Below are 20,815 nucleotides of genomic sequence, written 5' to 3'. Positions count from 1 at the left end.
ATTAAGGCTGGTCGATGGGCTCCGGATATAGTGCTCTCCCTTGATAGCATACAGTGGCTGACCCTTTATCTCCAGGTTTTATAACAATTTTGCGGTTTTTTGCGTAGTTTGGTGATAGCACGACGTTCCATGACAGAAAGATTTTGCTGATTTGTGTTAAACTTTCATATCACCACCACCCCCCCCACTTTTTCCACTATCCTTTTATGAACTTTTAAATGATTTCAGGATCTACACTAGAGTTTGGGGGTCACCAGCCGGGAGTTGTTTCCGTGAATGGGATTTTTTCCCTCTCACATTTGAACGCCGAAAATAGTCGGCCAGTTTCATTATTGTGGTCAAAAACGTGCCGTATCCATACACACCTTGTCAAGTTTAGCCTCTAAGCCTGTTTTTGGTTGGGGTGTGGGAACAAAATTCAAACCCCTGTCCAGTAATCGGCTTTTTCAGGCGGATGTTAGAAGGTTAGTGTCCAACCATTAGGTAACAATGTTAGTTCCTTGTCCTTCCTAAATCACGGAGTGGACATTACCCTTTCCCGGCCCTTAGTTTTAAATTTAAGTACCTCATCCAACTGCGATAAAGTTATTGGCAGGTTGTTTCTGTCCAGTGAATGTGTTGTCCTGCCCAACCTCACAAATCACACGCGTGAATGCGCAGGTATAATTTGTAATGTTCCTCATTGTTTTTGCAGCCAAATTTTTATTTGGTTGAGGCAGGTTTTTTGACTAGCCAAAAGTCTGTCCGAAAAGTTAAGCTCGATAAAAAGTATTTTTGACCTAGGGAAAACATTTCCGAATCGAGGCTTATCATGTTGGTCGCAACTGATTTATTGCACTGGTTGGATTTTGATCTTTTGAGTTTATACCAATGTTAAGAACAATGGTTTCGGGTTTGAGACTTGCCCTTATAATTTGAGGCCATGGTCCGAAAATGATTAAAATTGGCGCCTGGTAACATTCTACTTGCACCTCAGGAGGCGTGTCCAAATTAATTCTGGAGAGATTTGATGAGCCAAAAAGAAGAGTTTTTTTCTTAATTTCTGGAAGGCGCCATTGAGATTTGTCCGAAACGTTGTGCCGAAATTGATAGAATTTTGTTTGTCGAAAATTGGTATCCCGCCAGGAGTTGCGATTCGGGGCGGTGGGAACTTTATTGTCAGCAAAAGAAGTTCAGACCAGACGAGGTTGAACTACATGAGTTAGATGGGATAGGTGGGGTGGGTGGTGAGTTAGGCAGTGGTGTTAGGTGAGGTGCAGTGGACCTTTTGGCAATGGTGTTAGGGGGTGTTGCCTTAAGGTCAGGACCGTTGGAAGGGGTTGTTCAACCACGTGGGGATCGTGCTCGTTTTTGTCTTTGTGGCAGAGGAGTAGTAGTTTGACAAGAACTACCCACACTATTCTCTGTGTTGGGGAGAAGGTCCGAAAGATAACGGGAAAATTCCGACAGACTAGAATCGGTTAATTTTGTTTTGTAGTTTTTTCTTCCCCACTTGATAGCAGTAAATTGAGCACGATCGAAGTCTAAGTTTTTGTATATATGTAATGCATATGTAATACATATGTAAGTGTATGTATATATGTATGTGTGTATGTGTGTGTGTATTTATATGTGTGTGTGTGTATTGATGTATGTGTGTGTGTATGTATGTATGTATGTGTGTGTGTATGTATGTATGTGTGTTGGGGTTATGTATGTGTGTGTATGTATGTATATATGTGTGTGTGTGTATGTATGTATGTATATATGTGTGTGTGTGTGTATGTATGTGTGTATGTATGTGTATGTGTGTATGTATGCATGTGTGTGTGTGTGTGTGTGTGTATGTATGTGTGTGTGTATGTGTGTATGTATGTATGTATGTGTATGTGTGTGTATGTATATATCGTGTCATATCCAGGGGTAATCAAAGTATATGAGCCAGAGGCCCGCTTAATACGATTTGTATTCCTAATATATGATATTGGCGATACCGAAAAACTCTCTCTCTCTCTCTCTCTCTCTCTCTCTCTCTCTCTCTCTCTCTCTCTCTCCTGACGGAAGAACGTGTTAAATAATGTAGTTTTAATTGTATGACGTCCAAAGAAAGAAGAGGAGTCAAAAATCTGTTCGATGCGCCCAGAGCAAAATGGTAATTCACAAGCAGGGTCATCTGATGAAATCACAGGTTGTACCCACAACTGCAAGGCAACGCCTCCTCATTGACTGCCTGATGCGTGTATATATATATATATATAAACACAGAGTAACGGTAGTCCAAACAGCCCAGGCGTTTTAAATTATTTTCAGTATTTTCAGAGTCAATACATACATACATACATACATTTCCAATTTTTGGAATGGAATTACAGAACAGACAGTGGGCTATACTACAGTGTTCTTTCTTTATTATAAAATATTTGCTGATATTTTGTTTGACCCAGGTGTCGTTGACATCATGCCAGCAGACGAGGCTCCCTACGACGGCGGTAAATACACGACGCTGGTGTATGGGAACGGCCCCGCCAACTACTCGAGGCAGGATTTTTCAAAAGTTGACACAAGTAAGTACCCAGCGCATCCTTAAAGTGACAGGGCCTAGTTTTTAAACACTACCACGTATTTTTCACTATTAAAGCCGTTTTTGATCATTTCAATTAGAAGTACTTACATTTTATTATTTAGAAGTTCTGGTCATCCAGGTTTTTGCAATACCTCAAAATGGATTTTTCATAATTCTAAAAGTGCACATTCGTTTGAGAAGTAAAAGTTATAGAGACACGGTCTAGATATTTTTAGACAGACTTTAGCTTTTCTCTGTGTTGCAGGTTTATTGGATTAACTAAACTTTCCGTCCATTTTCACAGGTTGAAACTAGGGTATGCGACTTTAAAGGTGCATAGTACTCTTAATCATACCACAGGTCGTGGTATATGCTTCCCTGTCTGTGGGATATAGGGGTGCGGACTTCCAGTTTGTAAGAGGACAGGCTGATTTTGGCCCGGAATATGGATAACAACGTTTATTCTTATTTGCATTACTATCTAATGGCCCGATCACACTGGCCCGAATGAGCTTACGTTTGTTTTCCGTATACGAAAGTGGTGTGATTTTTAAACTGGTCGAATGTCCCTCCGAATGTGTTTTCCCCAATGTATCACCGAATGCTTTCCGTTTGTTTTCCGAATGTTTTCAGTATGCTTTCAGAATGCTTTCAGAATAGACCGAATACTTCCCGCATGTTGACTTCGAAAGGTTTCCTTTCCAAACGCTTTCCGTATGCTTTCCGAATTTTTTCAGAACACGGCAAATCGACCTAAACTGGACCGAACTCTTTCCGCATGCTTTCCGCAAGGGTTCAAAAAGCGTTCGAAAAGGGTTCGTCATGTTCTATGTCCATTCGGGGTGTTCGGAAAGCATACGGAACCCAGCACCTCCAAATTTTCATTCCGAATGCACCAAGAACTAGACGCATGCTTCCCGAACGTTTTCCGTACATGCCGTATACTCCTAGAATGCTTCCCGAATACTTCCCGAATCACATGGACGCCACATTCGGATGGTCGATGAAAATTAATTTGAACATGCACAACACATTTTTGGAGCTACCGAATGCCGTTCCGTATGCATCCGTACGGAGCTGAACAGCCAGTATGCTCCTAGAACACACCGAATGCTTCCCGAATATGATCCGTTCGCTCCCCGAACACCCAAATTCCTATTCGGAAAACAAACGGAATGGCATTCGGGCCAGTGTGATCGGGCCATAACAGCTATATAAGGCTTCAAAGGAATCACTATGGCGTTTTACATGGATTACAACTAGCCCAGTGGTAAAGCGCTGATGTGCGGTCGGTCTAGCATCGATCCCCGTTGGTGGGCCCATTGGGCTATTCCTCGTTCCAATCAGTACAATCAGTACACCACGACTGGTATATTAAAGGCCGTGGTACATTGTATGTTTTATTCTGTCTCCGAGATGATGCATATAAAATATATCTTGCTATTAATTCAAAAATATAGCCAGTTTTCTCTAAAACTATATGTTAAAATTACTAAATGTTTGACATTCAGTAGCCGATGATTAATAAATCAATGTGCTCTAGTGGTACAAACTGTAACTTTTAAAGTACTACCTATCCTAACATAGCTAAGGGGCAGTGAAACAGGCACCGGGACACACTAAGCTATTGAATAGGTCTATTCCAGTTAGGTAGCACGTGTACTCTGACGGTAAGAGAGCTAGACGTACATTTGGACAGTTATCACGCTCTCTTACCGTCAGAGACCAATCTATATCGATACCGCGCAATTTCTGTCAACAAAAGATTCCGCTGAAATGCAACAACAATCCTATATTTGACATTAAATAACTTTACATCATTCATTTTCGAGTTCCCTGATAAAATATATTTATCACTAATACACACACTACAGAAAGAAAACCGTCAGTAAATACGTATTTAACCGGAACATAATTTCAAGGGGCTGCTGTCGGGTTTCCTCCGGAATTTTTGTCAGGGTCAGGGTGCCATGTCTGATCAGCATGAGTAAATTATACTTGGGATATTTTATAAGGCCATAGTACAAAACTGTTAAATTAATTTATTAAACCATACATACATATATAATGGAACTTTTCAGTATCATTTTCTTTTGGTAATGGGCCAAATGTTCGGACCCACAGAGCGCCTGGATAGACCACTAATCAACCAAACTTAGTGTCTTGTTTCAACCGATTGAAACAGCCGCTGCGACTTTAAAACTGTTTGTATGTTGTTTTCCAGCGGACGTCGACTACCAGCAGACTGTGGCCGTAGGGATGCCGTGGGAGACGCACGGCGGCGAGGACGTCGCCATCTACGCACGTGGTCCGCTGTCGCACCTGTTTCACGGCGTGCACGAAAGCAACTACGTATACCACGTCATGGCCTACGCCTCATGTGTCGGCGCTAACAAGGACCACTGCAACAAACCCGTCTACCCGCCGTGTCCACTGAACACAGCGTCAGCAACAACGTCCACCGTCGTCGTGTTCTTTATTTCGTTTTTCTACACGCTGCTATGCAGCTCACAGTAGACCAACTGTGGAAATCTATTCTGAAATAATAAGCAAGGCCGTTTTAACAGTTTCCAATTATTCTTATCGTTTCTTTTCTTTTGATTCGAACTGTCGCAAACTGTTAATCAATCACATTATACACAGTGTTAGAAGTTTAACTTGCCCAAACATAGTCAATAGAGTGTATACCAGTAACTCAAATTGCGTATGTAAGACAAAATGCATTGCTATGGTTATGTTTAAAGGACACTGGTGTTGTTGCGGGTTTTATAAAAATAAAAAAAAGTTTTTATTATTTTTCATAAAACAAAATATCGTTTTAGATATCGATTTGGATATCGTTTTAGAATTAAATATACTTCGAACTCTACTGGAGGTTTCCTTCCTTCTTGTGTGTATGTGAAGAAATCTGATATTAAATGGGCATTAAATGTAAAACCAGAAATATCCAGAGACTATCCTAGTAAACATATCTATAATCTTCAAGAATATGTTTCCGTCGTTGTGCTTGATGCCATATTATCTGTATCTTGTAACAACATGGCAAAAAAACACAATTGAAACCGGCTCTAATGAACATAAAAACCTTGTTTTCAGCTTTATGTTAATCTGCTAAAGAGCACTGGCATAGATGGTCAATCTAAACGGAACTGAGCAAGTATGTTCTATGCTGTAGTTTTGGTCAGTGCATTAGCTTGTCTACTTTGATATATGTAATATGTTCGCGATATACAAAATCAATGTATCTCTTTGTTATCAACAGTGTTTTAAAGAAACATAAACCATATCCCACACAACATTAGTATGCAGTAAGATTACTAAACAAAAAGTATTTGTTTCGAAAACATAAATGGTAGATTTATTTATACTAAAATCTAAGTCTGTGAGCTATATGCAATTAGTAAATTAGCAAAATAATGCCATAACAGTTCAAGTTCACATTATAAAATATGGTCACGTGGTCTATATCATGCATATATATATACGATCTCAAAACTTATATTATTATTTGGTCTATTTTGTCATCGCTAAATAAAAAGGGAAAAAACCCCCACATTTGTCATTAATTTAAGCATAAAGATGTTATGTTTGGGAGGCTTGCTTGTGTCAGGAGTGATACTAATAAGAGTGTTAGCAAACGGAGAGAGACGTGTGACGATTTCTGATGAAGTGTTTACTGTAGCACAATATAAAGCAGAGGAGAGTACTTTGACAATATCCACTGAAGATCTGAAAGAGAGTGATGTATCACAACCTACACCAAAACCTGACAGTTCTGTGATGTCTGTTCCTGATAACGTCACTCACAGCGACAAACATGTGCCTAGCGTGGACGAGGACTTTTCTTCGACGTCAGAAGACGATTTACCTCAAACGGACTCCATGTCAACCTCGCGTCCAGCCCGGACGACGCTCGCAGCTCGGCGACTGCCTCTAATCGACACAAGCGTCATCTCGAGGTCTCAGTACCAGAAGGTGAAGTTCATCACGGGCTGCGTCATGCTGGTGCTGCCGCTAGTCGGGATGGTGATGAACTCCGTAAACATCATCATCTTCAGCAGCCCCCAGCTCAAGTGTCCCTCCTCCATCATCCTCGTGTGTCTCAGCGTGGCCGAACTCTTCGTCATCGTCATCCAGATGATCGCGCGAACTGTCGACTTCGTTCTTGGGATGGAGTCGGTGTATTCGTACGTCTACCTCAGCGTGACCAAGTACCTGGCGATCTACGCATCGGCGGTGTTCGGGAGAACCACGTACTATCTGATCCTCTTCGTTGCAGCGAAGCGGCTTTTAGCAGTGGCCTTTCCGCTGAGGTCGAAGTATTTCAGACGCATACAGAAGCCGTTCATTGAATGCGGTTTAATATTTGTCATCTGTGCGGCGTATCACGTCTACATCGTGAGATTCAGTCCGGCAGGGAATCATACACACTACAGACTGAGTCCTTCGTCATTCTACGAACATCACCGAGACGTGTTCGTGAGTGTTCACGTGATAGGCGAGGTCATCTTAGTCTACATCCCTCTACTGTCGTGCCTGGTGCTCAACGTCAACCTCATCGTCATCATCCAGCGACATGGTTGTCAGGAGGTCTTGGCAAACTCCATCAGGAACTTCAGGAAGATCAGCCAAGCCGAAAGGCAGACGACAGTCATCATCTTGGTGTCGACATTCGTATTCATTTTTCTAGTTCTGCCCAAACCGTTTGGCGGGCTGGTGGCGTATATGTAGTACACGTGTTGTATTCATGGACGTTTATCGGCAACTTAGCACATTTTACAGTATGTTACCTGATCGAGAGCGAGAAACGAAACCCGCTGCCGCTACATACGTCCAACATACAAGACAGCACGTTTCTCGATCTTTGGTGTGGCTTCGCCACTTAGTGGCATCCCTCTCCCTAAAGAAAAGTCAATGGATGAACGCTAATTTCGCGTTTAGCTAGTTACGGCCGCATGTAATAATTATTACTTTTGTTGTCCTGGGTGTAATAAAGTTCTGTTCTGTATTAGGTGTTCTTTGGCGTAACCATGATGCTATATTGGTGGACCACCACATTCAGGATGGAGAGCACTCAAATCTTATATGAATTTTGTTTTCTGGCTACGGTGGGATGGACATTTGGTGCGATTGGAAAGTGCGGCATATAAGGGTTTCCGTTAGTATAGAAACTCCATTGTGTTCCACGTTTATAATATTTTACAAGAAGATGCGAACAATAGTATTTCATGTGATGGATTAAATTGTTTACCATATATTAAACAGCGTATGATGGACCAATAGTTGTAAGAATGGAATGATCAACACCATCATATTTCCAAAGTATTTTAATGAGTTCAAACAGCGTTTTGAGTGCGGAAAAAAATTGATCTTTATTTTAACATCGCATTTAAATAGTTCGATAACCAAACTGCGGTTATGCTAAAACTGATAGATACCATAATATACCTTATGTCCAGAGATTACGCAAATTTTGTCATATGCATTTTATAGAAAATGAATATCACTTTTATCACTATTTACGACAAATGTATTTAAATAGAATTTACAATAGATTGCCAAATATCGACAAGTGTTATATACTAGTGTGATAATCCTAAAATTAAATTTAGAAAGATTAGAAAGATTAAATTTAGAAAGATTTGTCCATTTGCAATGCAGAGACGCCAATCGCTGCTATAGTGCTCCAGTGTTCAGTGTCTTCAGTCAACTTACTTACTTTTGTATTGCTATACGTGTTCTGTAACACCTTGTGCAATAAAGGTTATTCTTTTGTCTGTACAACTTCAGACATATACTCTTAATGTTTGTGTTCCGGCGGGAAAAAGGAGACCCTTAGCTATTTCCTAAAGTTGTATCATAAACGGACGCGTACGGTGCGATATATTGATTTATTACAGCGCGGTGACAGAGATACCCGTGAGAGATTTTTCATATCCCACAATGTGAGATATGCTTTTTGAGATTTCATGACCTCCGATCACATGATCCACGGAACTACTTTAATTCATTCATAAACAACATGCCATTAAAACTTTACGTTCATGGCTAGATGCAATTAATAAAATAAAATAAAAAAATAAAAAATACATTTTACATATAAAACTTTGTTTTTCGTTATGAAACAAGAATAGTTTACATTATTAAATAAATAAACAAAAATATTTGAAAAGAAATGTTTCACGTCTGCTGTCGCTTACGTGTCTTCGCAGCGTTAAAATGGCACACTCTAGCCACATCTGTGTAAACGACTACGTTAAAATCGATGGTCAGGAGAGGGGACGGGTAACTTCAACAACTACAGCCACATTTCCACAACACAGCACCGTGAAATTAGTCATATTCTCAGTAACACGGTATCGGACCACCAGTCACGTGCTTTGGAAATGCACTCGACAGACACAACTTCAACGAAAATGATTGATTCTTGTACTACATCTTCTACAAATCTTCTTGGCAAATTGTCTTCAATTTTTTCTGCTCCAATATATGGTGGAACCATAAATATTAACTTTTGTAAACACAATAGCGATGAAACTGAATCTCCTGAAAGCAAGCCCAAACGTCGAAAACTCACACGTGACACTGAGACCCACGCGCTTCAAGTTTGAAAGTTTAAACGTTTTGCAAAAAACTCAATGATGGACTTTGAATAGTGATTGTTATATTATAGTTTATTAAACTAATATTCTGTTTACTACTAGTGTGTGTTATTTGTTTTAATTATTTTTATTTTTGGGATGGAGGGACTCTATGACATTGCGAAAGCATAAATACTTTAATAGTATAAAAAGAGTGCATAGGCAAAGAAGGGTTATGCGCTCTGCATCACTCCGCTGTTTTGTTTACGTTCAGTGTCCTGTTTAGTGAGAGACAAAAAAATATATTTAGCGACTCAAATTAATAATGTAGCGCGTTGTAATAAATAGAATACTATACTCGTCCCCGTGAGAGACCGTTTATATTACAACTCATGTGTTGTCGATCGTACATCACTCGCTTCCGCTCGTGATGTACGATCGAAAACACACTCGTTGTAATATAAACGGTCTCTCACGGGGACTCGTTTAGTATTCTCTATTTATTATATAACATTTAGTGAAATATCTTAAAATATCAGTAAAATAAAGTGTTACAGTCACTCAGTGACGATAACACATTTTAGAGTGAAAAGTTCACTATTTTACTCTAAAATGTGTTATCGTCACTGTAGAAAGGCAATATCTTTCTCTTTTTGGTTAATAGCTTAAGCTGATCCTATCGAAAACACGTAACGCCATGATGTATTTCATCCGGCTGAACTTTTGTTGAAAATTTACTTGACCATGGAATTTTAAAAAGAAATGCGAATAAAACGTATCTTTATTTAATTATTAAATTAATAATTACTTAATAGTACTGCTGTGCAAACATAGCTGACAAAACGATCCTCCCGAAAAGCACACAAAAACAACACGAATTGAACGGCAAGTTGAAAAAGTTACACTCAATGACAGGACATGTTGTCATCATTATTTAGCTTCGTATTCAATCAGTTTTCGATATTTTATCGTAATTGCACTTCATATCCATTTTTATAGATACATTTGTTTAAATTAAATTAATTTATATTTCAAATACGACCAGATGCATTGGTAATCATCAGACCGGCCTCGGTGGCGTCGTGGTTAGGCCATCGGTCAACAGGCTGGTAGGTACTGGGTTCGGATCCCAGTCGAGGCATGGGATTTTTAATCCAGATACCGACTCCAAACCCTGAGTGAGTGCTCCGCAAGGCTCAATGGGTAGGTGTAAACCACTTGCACCGACCAGTGATTCCATAACTGGTTCAACAAAGGTCATGGTTTGTGCTATCCTGCCTGTGGGAAGCGCAAATAAAAGATCCCTTGCTGCTAATCGGAAAGAGTAGCCCATGTAGTGGCGACAGCGGGTTTCCTCTCAATATCTGTGTGGTCCTTAACCATATGTCCGACGCCATATAACCATAAATAAAATGTGTTGAGTGCGTCGTTAAATAAAACATTTCTTTCTTTGGTAATCATCAAACTTAAATTCGTAGTAATTTACAAAAGAGTTAACTGATTCATGAATGTTTACACAAATATAAATACGATTTCTATATTTTCACTGATACAGAGAAAAAAATTACTTTTCACCGAATATCACTTATATAGTTTCTGTAGATCTATATATTTCATTGCTATGTATATAATAAATATTTTTTATTATACTGATAATTATTACTATATTTTATATTCGATATGTTCACTATTTTCCATACAGTATAAACCTTTTTTTCCTTTTAATGATTATGTATAATATTATTAATGCTTGGCGTACACCTGTCGACTAACGCCGACTGGACTGTCGACTCGGTAGTAGTTCTGAAAATGTGATCCTGCATTCACGAGCCGACACAACTGTCTAATCGGAGCAAAACTGAAGATTAGACGTCGCGTCTCTGCCGTGTACATACATACCGATTAATGCCGACGCGCGACTGTAGGTATGTGTCAACCGTTAATATTTGTAATGTCTATGAACTGTATGTCTACGTACGGCCAATAAAGTATATATATCATTTAAGTCCACGATTTGGATATAGTCTTAGAAATGGTCCAGTTTGTCTTGACACAGTTGAAGATGAATTCCATTTTATGTTTATATGTACACAATGTAATTAAAATTAGCTCCACAATTACATGTGGATCTAACACCAGCCAGTTGGAGCTCATGTCCACCAATCAAAACCTTACTTGCAGAATCCTGCCTGTGATTTAAAAATAATTTGAAAACATTCCGAATTATCCTGAGGATATACGACATGTTTCGTGTGAATTACGAATGCCTTAAAACATGTTTAGTTGGGTTTTTTTATAAATAAATAAATAATTTTTAATGTAAAATTGAAGACTGAATACCCACCCCGTACGTATTGGTATGGTTCGCTGTACTGCGGCCACTAAAATAGACTCGCCCGATATTTTTAGAATTTGTATGCTCCCAAATAACGTTATAAAAGGCGAAGTGTGATTGGTCAATATTTAAATTATTATTTACAGACGAAATGTTACCTGGACACTGGGGACTACGCAGTGTTGTTAGTTTTAAATCACTGGCATGATTCTGCAAGTAAGGTTTTGATTGGTGGACATGAGCTCCAACTGGCTGGTGTTAGATTCACATGTAATTGTGGAGCTAATTTTAATTAGATTGATATGTACATTGTATAATGATTTAAGAATTAAATATATGTAAACAAAAATGCAGATGTGTACGAAGCAGACTTAAAATGATATTTGTTTTGTACACAAAAAGTAATGTTTGTAAATGGAAATTTAGTCAATTTGTCTGTTCTGCTTTGAGAGCTCGAGACGTATTCTGTAATAATACCCCCCCACCCCCCCCCCCCCCCCACCCCCTGCAGACAGACTGAGATTAACTATATTAGTAAATAGCTAAATGTAATAATATACAGAATCTTTTAGCACTTTGCAACATTTGAATTACTTTTGTTTTGACCCTTTTTGGTGTACTAATAAATGTTTTTTTGGATAAAGGGGCCGTAAATTTTGTGCCGTCCTAATAGTAGTAGTTTGGCTAGTCTGCCCGCAGGAGGTAAAAAAACACTCGCTAATGACCACATGTACATGTGTAATATTATATGTGTTATATTTTGTTATATACATGTAACGCGCCAATCATTGTAGTTGGGTAGTCAGCCCTAGAACAAATAAACTATTTGATTTGATAATAAAGTATATAGTGTTTAACAATTGTGTGACGTCATTTGTCATTTAAACATAATTGCAATATTCTGATCAGCTGAGTGGATAGAGCGCTCGTTTAAGGCGCATCGTTTAAGTTGAGAATTCGATTTTAGTTCTCTCTTCCCAAACAGTACCCAAAGATTTTTTGATCGTTGTTTATGCTGTGGAACCCAAATGCTGCTTTCAACAGTCAAACAACTGGTTGACGTCATTTATCATTGTATCATAATGGCGTTTTTTTAATGCACATGGTTCAACATAACGGAGGTAATAAAAATCATACGAAGCACATATGTAATAACAAGTGTAATGACGTAATTTTGGGAAATGACGTTACATGTATGTGAATTTTGACATCATTTCGTCGTCTCCTTCTAGTTGTGGTTAAAACATTTTGAGACAGCCCTTGTTATTCATAAAATAAAAATAAAAATAAAAATAATATGGATAATAAAGAAATTATTACACTCGCGTGTTTATCGTACTGATCAGGCGCGGATTTAGTTGGGGGGGCCCAAGGGGCCCGGCCCCCCCCCCCCCCACCTATTTTTTGGGTCAAGTTATTATTATTTTTAAACTATAGCATACACTACAGTGGAATTACACAAAAATGCACTTATTTCCCAAGAGTCTTTAAATTATATTTTGTTCATGAAAATCGTCTTAAAGGGACATTCCTGAGTTTGCTGCAATTTTTAAGATGGTATCGACCAACAGAGACTTTTTAATGATTGTAATTACATAACAAATATATGTTTCTGCATAAAATGTTACTGACTGTATATTAAACATGTTTCTGACTGCTTTAATATTTGTACTAGGATAACTTTCATTTTATTTTCTGAAAACAATTTTTTTCGTACGTACGAAATTAATTGAAGCCAATATCCACGGATTAGAATATTCATTTTGGTCTAATAATGGATTATAAATAATACAAATGACATTCACTTGGGATACTAAAAACCTCTATTGTATGGTCCTACAAATTTTCGTTGATTTCGACAGAGGAATGACTTACCAATATCAACGACGATTTTACGTGACCTGAAATATACTAGTACACCAGTTGCAGAAAGAAAGAAATGTTTTGTTTAACAATATACTCAACACATTTTATTTACGTTTATATAGCGTCAGAAATATGGTCAAGGACCACAAAACAATGAGAAAGGAAACTCGCTGCCGCGACGCCAGGGGCTACTCCGCAGATTAGCAGCAAGACGCCATGGCTGTTACTCATTGGCCCAGATTAGCAAAGCAAGTATATACTGAAACATACCATTTATGGCAGTTGATACCAGCCTAATATGGGAAGGAGAGGACCACTTTAACTTTAAAAAAAAGAAAGCAATAACAAAATACAGTACTGACAATACCAAAAACTGTTAATATCGATATTTCTTACCCATTTACCGAGCCGAAATCGCGTTTCAGGCCACTTAAATTTCAAAATTATAACGGAAAACTGTTTCGATATTTCTTCCCTAATACCGGCAGCCGCAGTCAACGGAAAACCAGCCTAATATGGGAGAGAGATGACCACTTTAACTTTAAAAAAAAGAAGAGACCAGAGTTTATGAAATTTTGAAGATAACAAAATCAGTATGACAATACCAAAAACATACGTTAATATAGCTATTTTGTTACTCAGATGCGAGGAAATCGCGTTTCAGGCCACTTAAATTTCAAAATTATATTACTGAAACAAGTGTTTCGATATTTCTTCCCATTTACCGGCAGCCGCAGTCAACGGAAAACCAGCCTAATATGGGAAGGAGAGATGACCACTTTAACTTTAAAAAAAAGAAGAGACCAGAGTTTATGAAATTTTGAAGATAACAAAAACAGTATGACAATACCAAAAACATACGTTAATATAGCTATTTTGTTACTCAGATGCGAGGAAATCGCGTTTCAGGCCACTTAAATTTCAAAATTTCGCGGGGACCCCCCCTAGGATTCTCGGGCGCTTCGCGCCCTCGCCCACCCCCCCTATTTAAAAATCCTGGATCCGCGCCTGCTGATTTTACGAAAAGCGTATCAGGATCCATGTATTAACCTCGCTCTCGCTCGGCCAATAAAAAACTCCTGACACTCATTTCATAAAATCAGTACGATACACACAAGCTCGTATAATAATCTCTATATTCTACCCAGGTAGAGCACGATATCGTGTAGGATATGAAGTCGAGGATTTCCTGTCGTCTCAACTAGTGCCCCACGATTGTAACGTCGTTTATGCTCTTGAAGCCACGTCTTCTCTTTCAACAGTCACACAAATGCGTGACGTCATTTGTTATTGTAACATAATGGCAATACTGAGCTTAGTGGGAAGAGCGCGACGTCGTGTAAGTTATGAATTCGATGTTTTTTTTTCCTTCTGTACCAAACACGTTTTACATCGTTGTTTAGGCTGTGGGAGCGAAACTTATCGTTCAAGTATCAAACAATTGCGTGACGTCATTTGTCATTGTAACGTAATGGCAATACTGAGCTTAGCGGGAAGAGCGCGACGTCGTGTAAGTTATGAATTCGATGTTTTTTTTCCTTCTGTACCAAACACGTTTTACATCGTTGTTTAGGCTGTGGGAGCGAAACTTATCGTTCAAGTATCAAACAATTGCGTGATGTCATTGTAACACAATAGCAATATCCAGCTTATTATAGTGGGTAAAGCGCTCGCTTCAGACGTGATGTCGTGTAGGATATGAAGTCGATGGGGGTGTGTGTGGGGGGGGGGGGGGGGGGGTCTCGTGCCAACCAGTGCCATTTAACGGCTATTGGATGTTAAATATTTGGCAATTCTGACATATAGTCATAGAGAGGAAACCCGCTATATGTTTCCATTAGTAGCGAGCGATCTTTTATATGCACCATCCCATTGGCAGGATAGCACATACCACAGTCATTGATATACCAGCTGTGGTGTACTGGCAGGGACGAGAAATCACTCATTGGGCCCGCCGGCGGTGATCGAGCGCTTTACCACTAGACTATGTCCCGCCTCTGTTAATAAATAATACTTACCTTTGATTGTGTCGTGTTTTATTCCAGTACAAGGTGAAATGTCTCTCACGATGCCATTAGCAGTAGGATCGATCCCTGTTGTCTCGTGTCGAGGGATTGGAATTATGACAATGTTTGTATCGCGATATATGGAGGCTATTTCATGGGGGTTTTCGAATACGATTTTTAAGGCAACGAGTGATGTGAGAAAACCATTTTCGATAACAGGTGAGAGATTTCATGTTGTTTATCAGGTTTAATTTTCGATTACTCTTAATAGAATTAACGTTTTTGTATATATAATTTTCTGTTATTAACCCCCCCCCCCCCCCCCCCATAAATATGGAAGCTTAATGGCAGGTGTTATATTTATTATATCCTTTTAATGATGCATGGAATGAAATAACATTTGTTTCCATGTTTACATAGTTAAATTTTCAGATTTAATTTTCTTAACTAAAATCTTAATTAAATACTGTACATCAACTGTAAATCTAATTTATATGTAGGCCTACCTGATATTTGAATAATTTCATTTGGAGCCACACCATGGTCTGTCAGTGTTTGGATCCTGTGTTTCCTCATGCTGAAAGTATTGCAGTAATTTGATGTAAACATTACTATTTAAAATTTTGTCATTTTAAAACGCGGTATTGATTTCCTTAATTTATACCAAAATCCGTAAAACATTGTTTTGTTGTTAAATGTATATTATTTACCCCAAATCACATTAAGGTAAAATTTATTTTGTCATTATTAAATATATAACTTATGTAATTATTATTTTTAAAATATATTTTTTTTAAATACTGTATTATATAATTTAAAGAAAAATACCTGTATGGTGTAATGTTTTTGTCTTCTATGTCAGAACAATCTTTCATGTTATTCATTATTCCATACAGCGTGTTTACCCCCATTGCCTTTTTCTTGTACCAATAGGAAGTAGCCGTCCTACTGTGGTTCACAGAGAGAGAAAAAACAGGTTCATCAGGAAGTAGCATTTCACAAGAACGATGATCTCTGTACATCATGTATACTGCTACTGGACATCTTTCTGGATTGTCAGGTATGCTGTAAGCTCGCGGTTTAATATCTCGGCTGTTTCGTTGAATTGTCAGATATTCTGTAAGCTCGCTGTTTAATATCTCGGCTGTTCCTTGGATTGTCCGCAGGACGGGTCTTTGTTGTCCTCAGTTGTATTTCCCCCCACAATAAGTTACTGGTTTCTTTCCCAGTTTCCATGTCAACATATTGGGTGCATATCATGCACATGGTATGTAGAAGACACGTAGGTGATTCCAAACCCAGAGGTATTCCTTCATACATTCGATTGATATCCACATATGTTGTCTCATCTGCTGCATGAGGTTCACTTCCTTTTCCTTTTGATTTCAGATATTTTTGTTTTGCTTTTAAAATATATCTTGATTTGGAAAACCGCATGGTAACTCACACCATATTTCATTTCTTTTAGATACCTCTCGATTGATGATTGGTAACTTTTGATGGAGCATGGTTCGTATTGGTCGCCGTCCGTTTTCTTCACAGACATGAATAATTTGGCCAAATATGCATCGAGAGCATCATATTTAATTTCTTCTGGCTTTCTGTGTTCACCTTCCAGATGTAGAAATTCATTAAATACTTTCAAGTCTCTTTCTGTTTCTATTTTTGTATTTTAATTTTTCTGTTCTTATAAAACATTGTCAACATCCATATTATTTACTTTATCAAATCGGTCATTCTGTGTTGCTATTAAATCAAAATTAATACCTGATAACCAAGAATCAAGTTTATCAACTGGAATGCCACTCATTTTGACAGCAAAGCCATGTAGCAGACGGCTCAAAGGAGATAATTTAAGCATCTACATTTATTCCATCAACAAATTGTTAGGGCACTGGTTTGCTCTAAGAACACCAAATACGATTTCTATAGTTTCACTGTAGCTAAAATACAATGGAAATATGACTTTTCACAAAATATCACTTTTAGGGTTTCTGTAGATTTATATATTTCATTGCTATATATAGTGGTTACATATATATTGCATACAGCCTTGCCCGAATTAAACAAAAATGACCGAATTAGTATAACAACATTTATTCATATTAGCATTACTAACAGGCATTTATACAGGCTTGCAAACGAATCACTACGCATTTTTGCATGGATTACAGCTAACTTAGAATAGTCTGATGGAAATACAACGTTAAAAAAGTCTCAGGTTAGTACTTCTTGTCCGAATATCTCTATCATTTTTGCCCAAATTTGACGTTTTGCTCCAGCAGTTTGTTTTGTTTAACGCCACCACTAGAACATTGATTTATTAATCATCGGCTATTGGATGTGAAATATTTGATAATTTTGACATATAGTCTTAGAGAGGAAACCCGCAATAATTTTTCTATTAGTAGCAGGAGATCTTTTTATATGTTCCATTCCAGGCAGGATAGCACACACCACGGTCTTCGAAATACCAGTGGTGGTGCTCTGGCTAGAACGAGAAATAACCCAATGGGCCTACCAACGGAGGTCGATCCTAGAACGACAGCGCATCAGCGAGCGTTTCTTACCACTGGACTACATACCGCCGCCCCCACCCCACCCCCGACTGACAGCGAACCTGCAGTACGAAATTACCGAGTACATGTATATCGGTACATAATGTAATACGTATTATCTACCAATTCAATCATAATAATTCAATTGTTTTATTGTTTTAAGCTACAAGTTATCAGCATACAATATATTCACGCACAATATACATACACACACAAAATAATTCGATTGTCAAATTGTACATCGATCAAATATAAAATATAAAAACCTCAGTGAGAACTCACCAATCATATGGCGTTGGGGACATGACAAGTCGATAAATAATAGTATATTTAATTGGGGGGGGGGGGGGGGGGGGGTATTCTGTAAGCGTTAAGTAACCTCAAAATCGAAAAATAAGGGTTAGAGTTATTGTATATGTTATATCAATAGAGCAATAGCAATAACAACTGATAATTGGGAGATACGTTTTCATTGACGTTCAGTATATTATTGATATACATATGTGTATGTATAGATAACAATGATAATACAATCGATAATCGAGACCAAATACAAAATGTATATGTATAATACTGTAAAACAAATAAAATTTAGAAATATAGTTACCGTTATATTAAACAAGAACTGAATGTCTTAATCAGTATGCAAAATAAATATATTTACACATATTAATCAAATCATCTGTAGTGTGTATAACTTAATATATTTACACATATTAATCAAATCATCTGTAGTGTGTATAACTTAATATATTTACACATATTAATCAAATCATCTGTAGTGTGTATAACTTAATATATTTACACATATTAATAAAATCATCTGTAGTGTGTATAACTTAATATAGTTTTTCTTTAAAGGGACAGTCCTGAGTTTGTTGCAATGTTTAAGATAGATGTTATCGACTAACATTTTTAACAATTGTAATTACATACATAATATATTTTTCTGCATAAAATTAGTGGCTGTATATTAAACGTGTTTCGGATCGTTTTTATATTTGTATTAGGTTAAATTTCATTTTATTTCCTAAAATATGTTTTTTTCGTAGGTACGAAATTATTTGAAGACAAAATCCAGTTTGGGCTTCTTACACATATTAAGATGACCAGAAACACATTGAATATACAGACACTGATATTCTAAACAAGAAACTATATTTAATATGTAAGTTTAATCGTTGAACTATTTTATTAGTCGAACACATCTAACAATGCAGCAAACTCGGGAATGTCCCTTTAACTCGTGAAGTATTGGGCATACCAACATTAACTAATATTTATCTTCTACGTTGTTATTACAGAGGTGGCATTTTCTGTTAATACGTTCAATGTTATAACATCTCCCTCTGTCAATTTCTAAGTGAAGAGACAACTTCAAGTTAGTGGTAAATACTTGCAAAAGTAAAATTGTAAATTAATATCCATTGCAATGCGTTTATATAGCGTACATTTTGATGACATCTGGATTTCATATAACAAGATTTGCTTTGTAAAAAAAAATGCGTCTGGTGATTTCTAATAAAATATAATTTTCGTCAATGACGTTTTGTTTTATCCATAGATAGCCAAATCCCAGTTCATTTAAGCTTCTTTTCACAAAACCTGCCAAATTATTAAATCATGATTTTAGTGTGTTATTTAGTAAAACCAAATTGTTATATACTGTTTTTAAGATACAATTATCAGTCTTCAATAGTTTTACCCATTATTTAAGTATTCTGTATACTCTTTGGTATTTCAGTGGATATAGTCCCAGTTCATGCATTATGTAACACCAAGCAATTGCTTACAATAATCAATATGAGCCGGTTCTATACTGGCACCTCTATGTATGCCCCACACTTCGGAGAAATATGACAAGATACTGATAACATACGTGTCAAACAGGCTAAGTGTTCTTTTATATGTCAAGGAGTAATCCGCTAACTTACGTAACATCGCAAACTTAGGCTTTCTATTTCTATTTTTGTTAAATACTAACTATTTTATTGGTGGAACGCTTCAAGTAACATTAGAATATTAATCAAGCTTTCATTTTGTATCATGTTTATGTTCCGAGTGAAACAGTGTTCATTTATCACGAGCTATAGCGAGTGACAATGAAACTTATTGTAGAAAGGACATAAACATGATACGAAATGGTAGCGAGTTTAGTATCCTATATATTACCCTTAATCGATTCCAATGTATATTACTCAACTCGTTTGTTTGACGTTCCTATTATACGGGGAAGACTGTACTGATCAACACAAGCTTTCCACAGTTTCAGAAATTTCCCAGAACACATCTTTCTCAAAATCCCCCTTCAAAGAAAACCGTAGTTTATGTAAAGCCGATATGATGTGAGTTTTGCTCAAAACCTTAAAATGTATTAATGCTTGACATTCGTACTTTACTTGAGGAAATTGGTAAACTCTTTGAATTTCCTCATTTCCTCAAGTAAAGTACGAATGTCAAGCATTAATACATTTTAAGTTTTTGAGCAACACTCACATCATATCGGCTTTACACAAACTACGGTTTTCTGTGGCCTTGGCGACTAATGAGGAACACAATCAGAATCAGACAGTGTTAAATCTTGTCAACGTTTATTTTGGTTCAGACGAAACGTATTGTAGACTAACATCTTTGCGTTTTAAAGTCTAGAGGAAAATGTTAGGAGACTGCTACTCTCATGAATAATTCCACAAATCTAAAACACTATTGGATATATATTTTTGTCAGTTAAAAGGTTGTTTGTAGAAAATTTAATTACTTCCTTTTCTTTTTAGGTTGACTATCTTCAGCGGAAACGTTTTTCTCCCACAAAAATATAAATAATCGAATGGTTTATTTTTTTGTTGCTCACCACACAAATTTAGAAAGATGTGGCGCTTTCTGTAGATTGTTCATAATAAATACTTGTTTGTTTTCGTGTGTGATTC

The 20,815-nt window shown here is 37.3% G+C and overlaps 1 protein-coding gene and 1 long non-coding RNA gene across 3 annotated transcripts in view; both read left to right on the top strand.

Annotated features, from left to right (window-relative positions):
* Positions 1-5,411, top strand: part of LOC121367288 (alkaline phosphatase, tissue-nonspecific isozyme-like) — a 34,710-nt gene extending 29,299 nt beyond the window's left edge. Inside the window, exons 9-10 of the mRNA XM_041491400.1 lie at positions 2,424-2,543; positions 4,767-5,411. Coding sequence (XP_041347334.1) covers positions 2,424-2,543; positions 4,767-5,059 — 413 coding nt within the window. The 3' untranslated portion in view covers positions 5,060-5,411. The remainder of the gene's footprint in view (positions 1-2,423; positions 2,544-4,766) is intronic.
* A 9,096-nt stretch (positions 5,412-14,507) lies between these two features.
* Positions 14,508-16,980, top strand: LOC121369445. Of its 2 annotated transcripts, none has more exons than XR_005957622.1 (4): positions 14,508-14,663; positions 15,370-15,549; positions 16,264-16,390; positions 16,799-16,980. It is a non-coding gene; the product is annotated as an uncharacterized LOC121369445 (long non-coding RNA). The 2 variants fall into 2 exon arrangements; XR_005957621.1 differs by lacking the exon at positions 14,508-14,663 and adding an exon at positions 14,682-14,834.
* Positions 16,981-20,815: the final 3,835 nt, after the last annotated feature.

Source organism: Gigantopelta aegis, chromosome 3 (assembly GCF_016097555.1).
Source record: "Gigantopelta aegis isolate Gae_Host chromosome 3, Gae_host_genome, whole genome shotgun sequence".
NCBI classification, from domain to species: Eukaryota; Metazoa; Mollusca; class Gastropoda; order Neomphalida; family Peltospiridae; genus Gigantopelta; species Gigantopelta aegis.
This window is presented reverse-complemented; position numbering and strand designations above follow the sequence as displayed.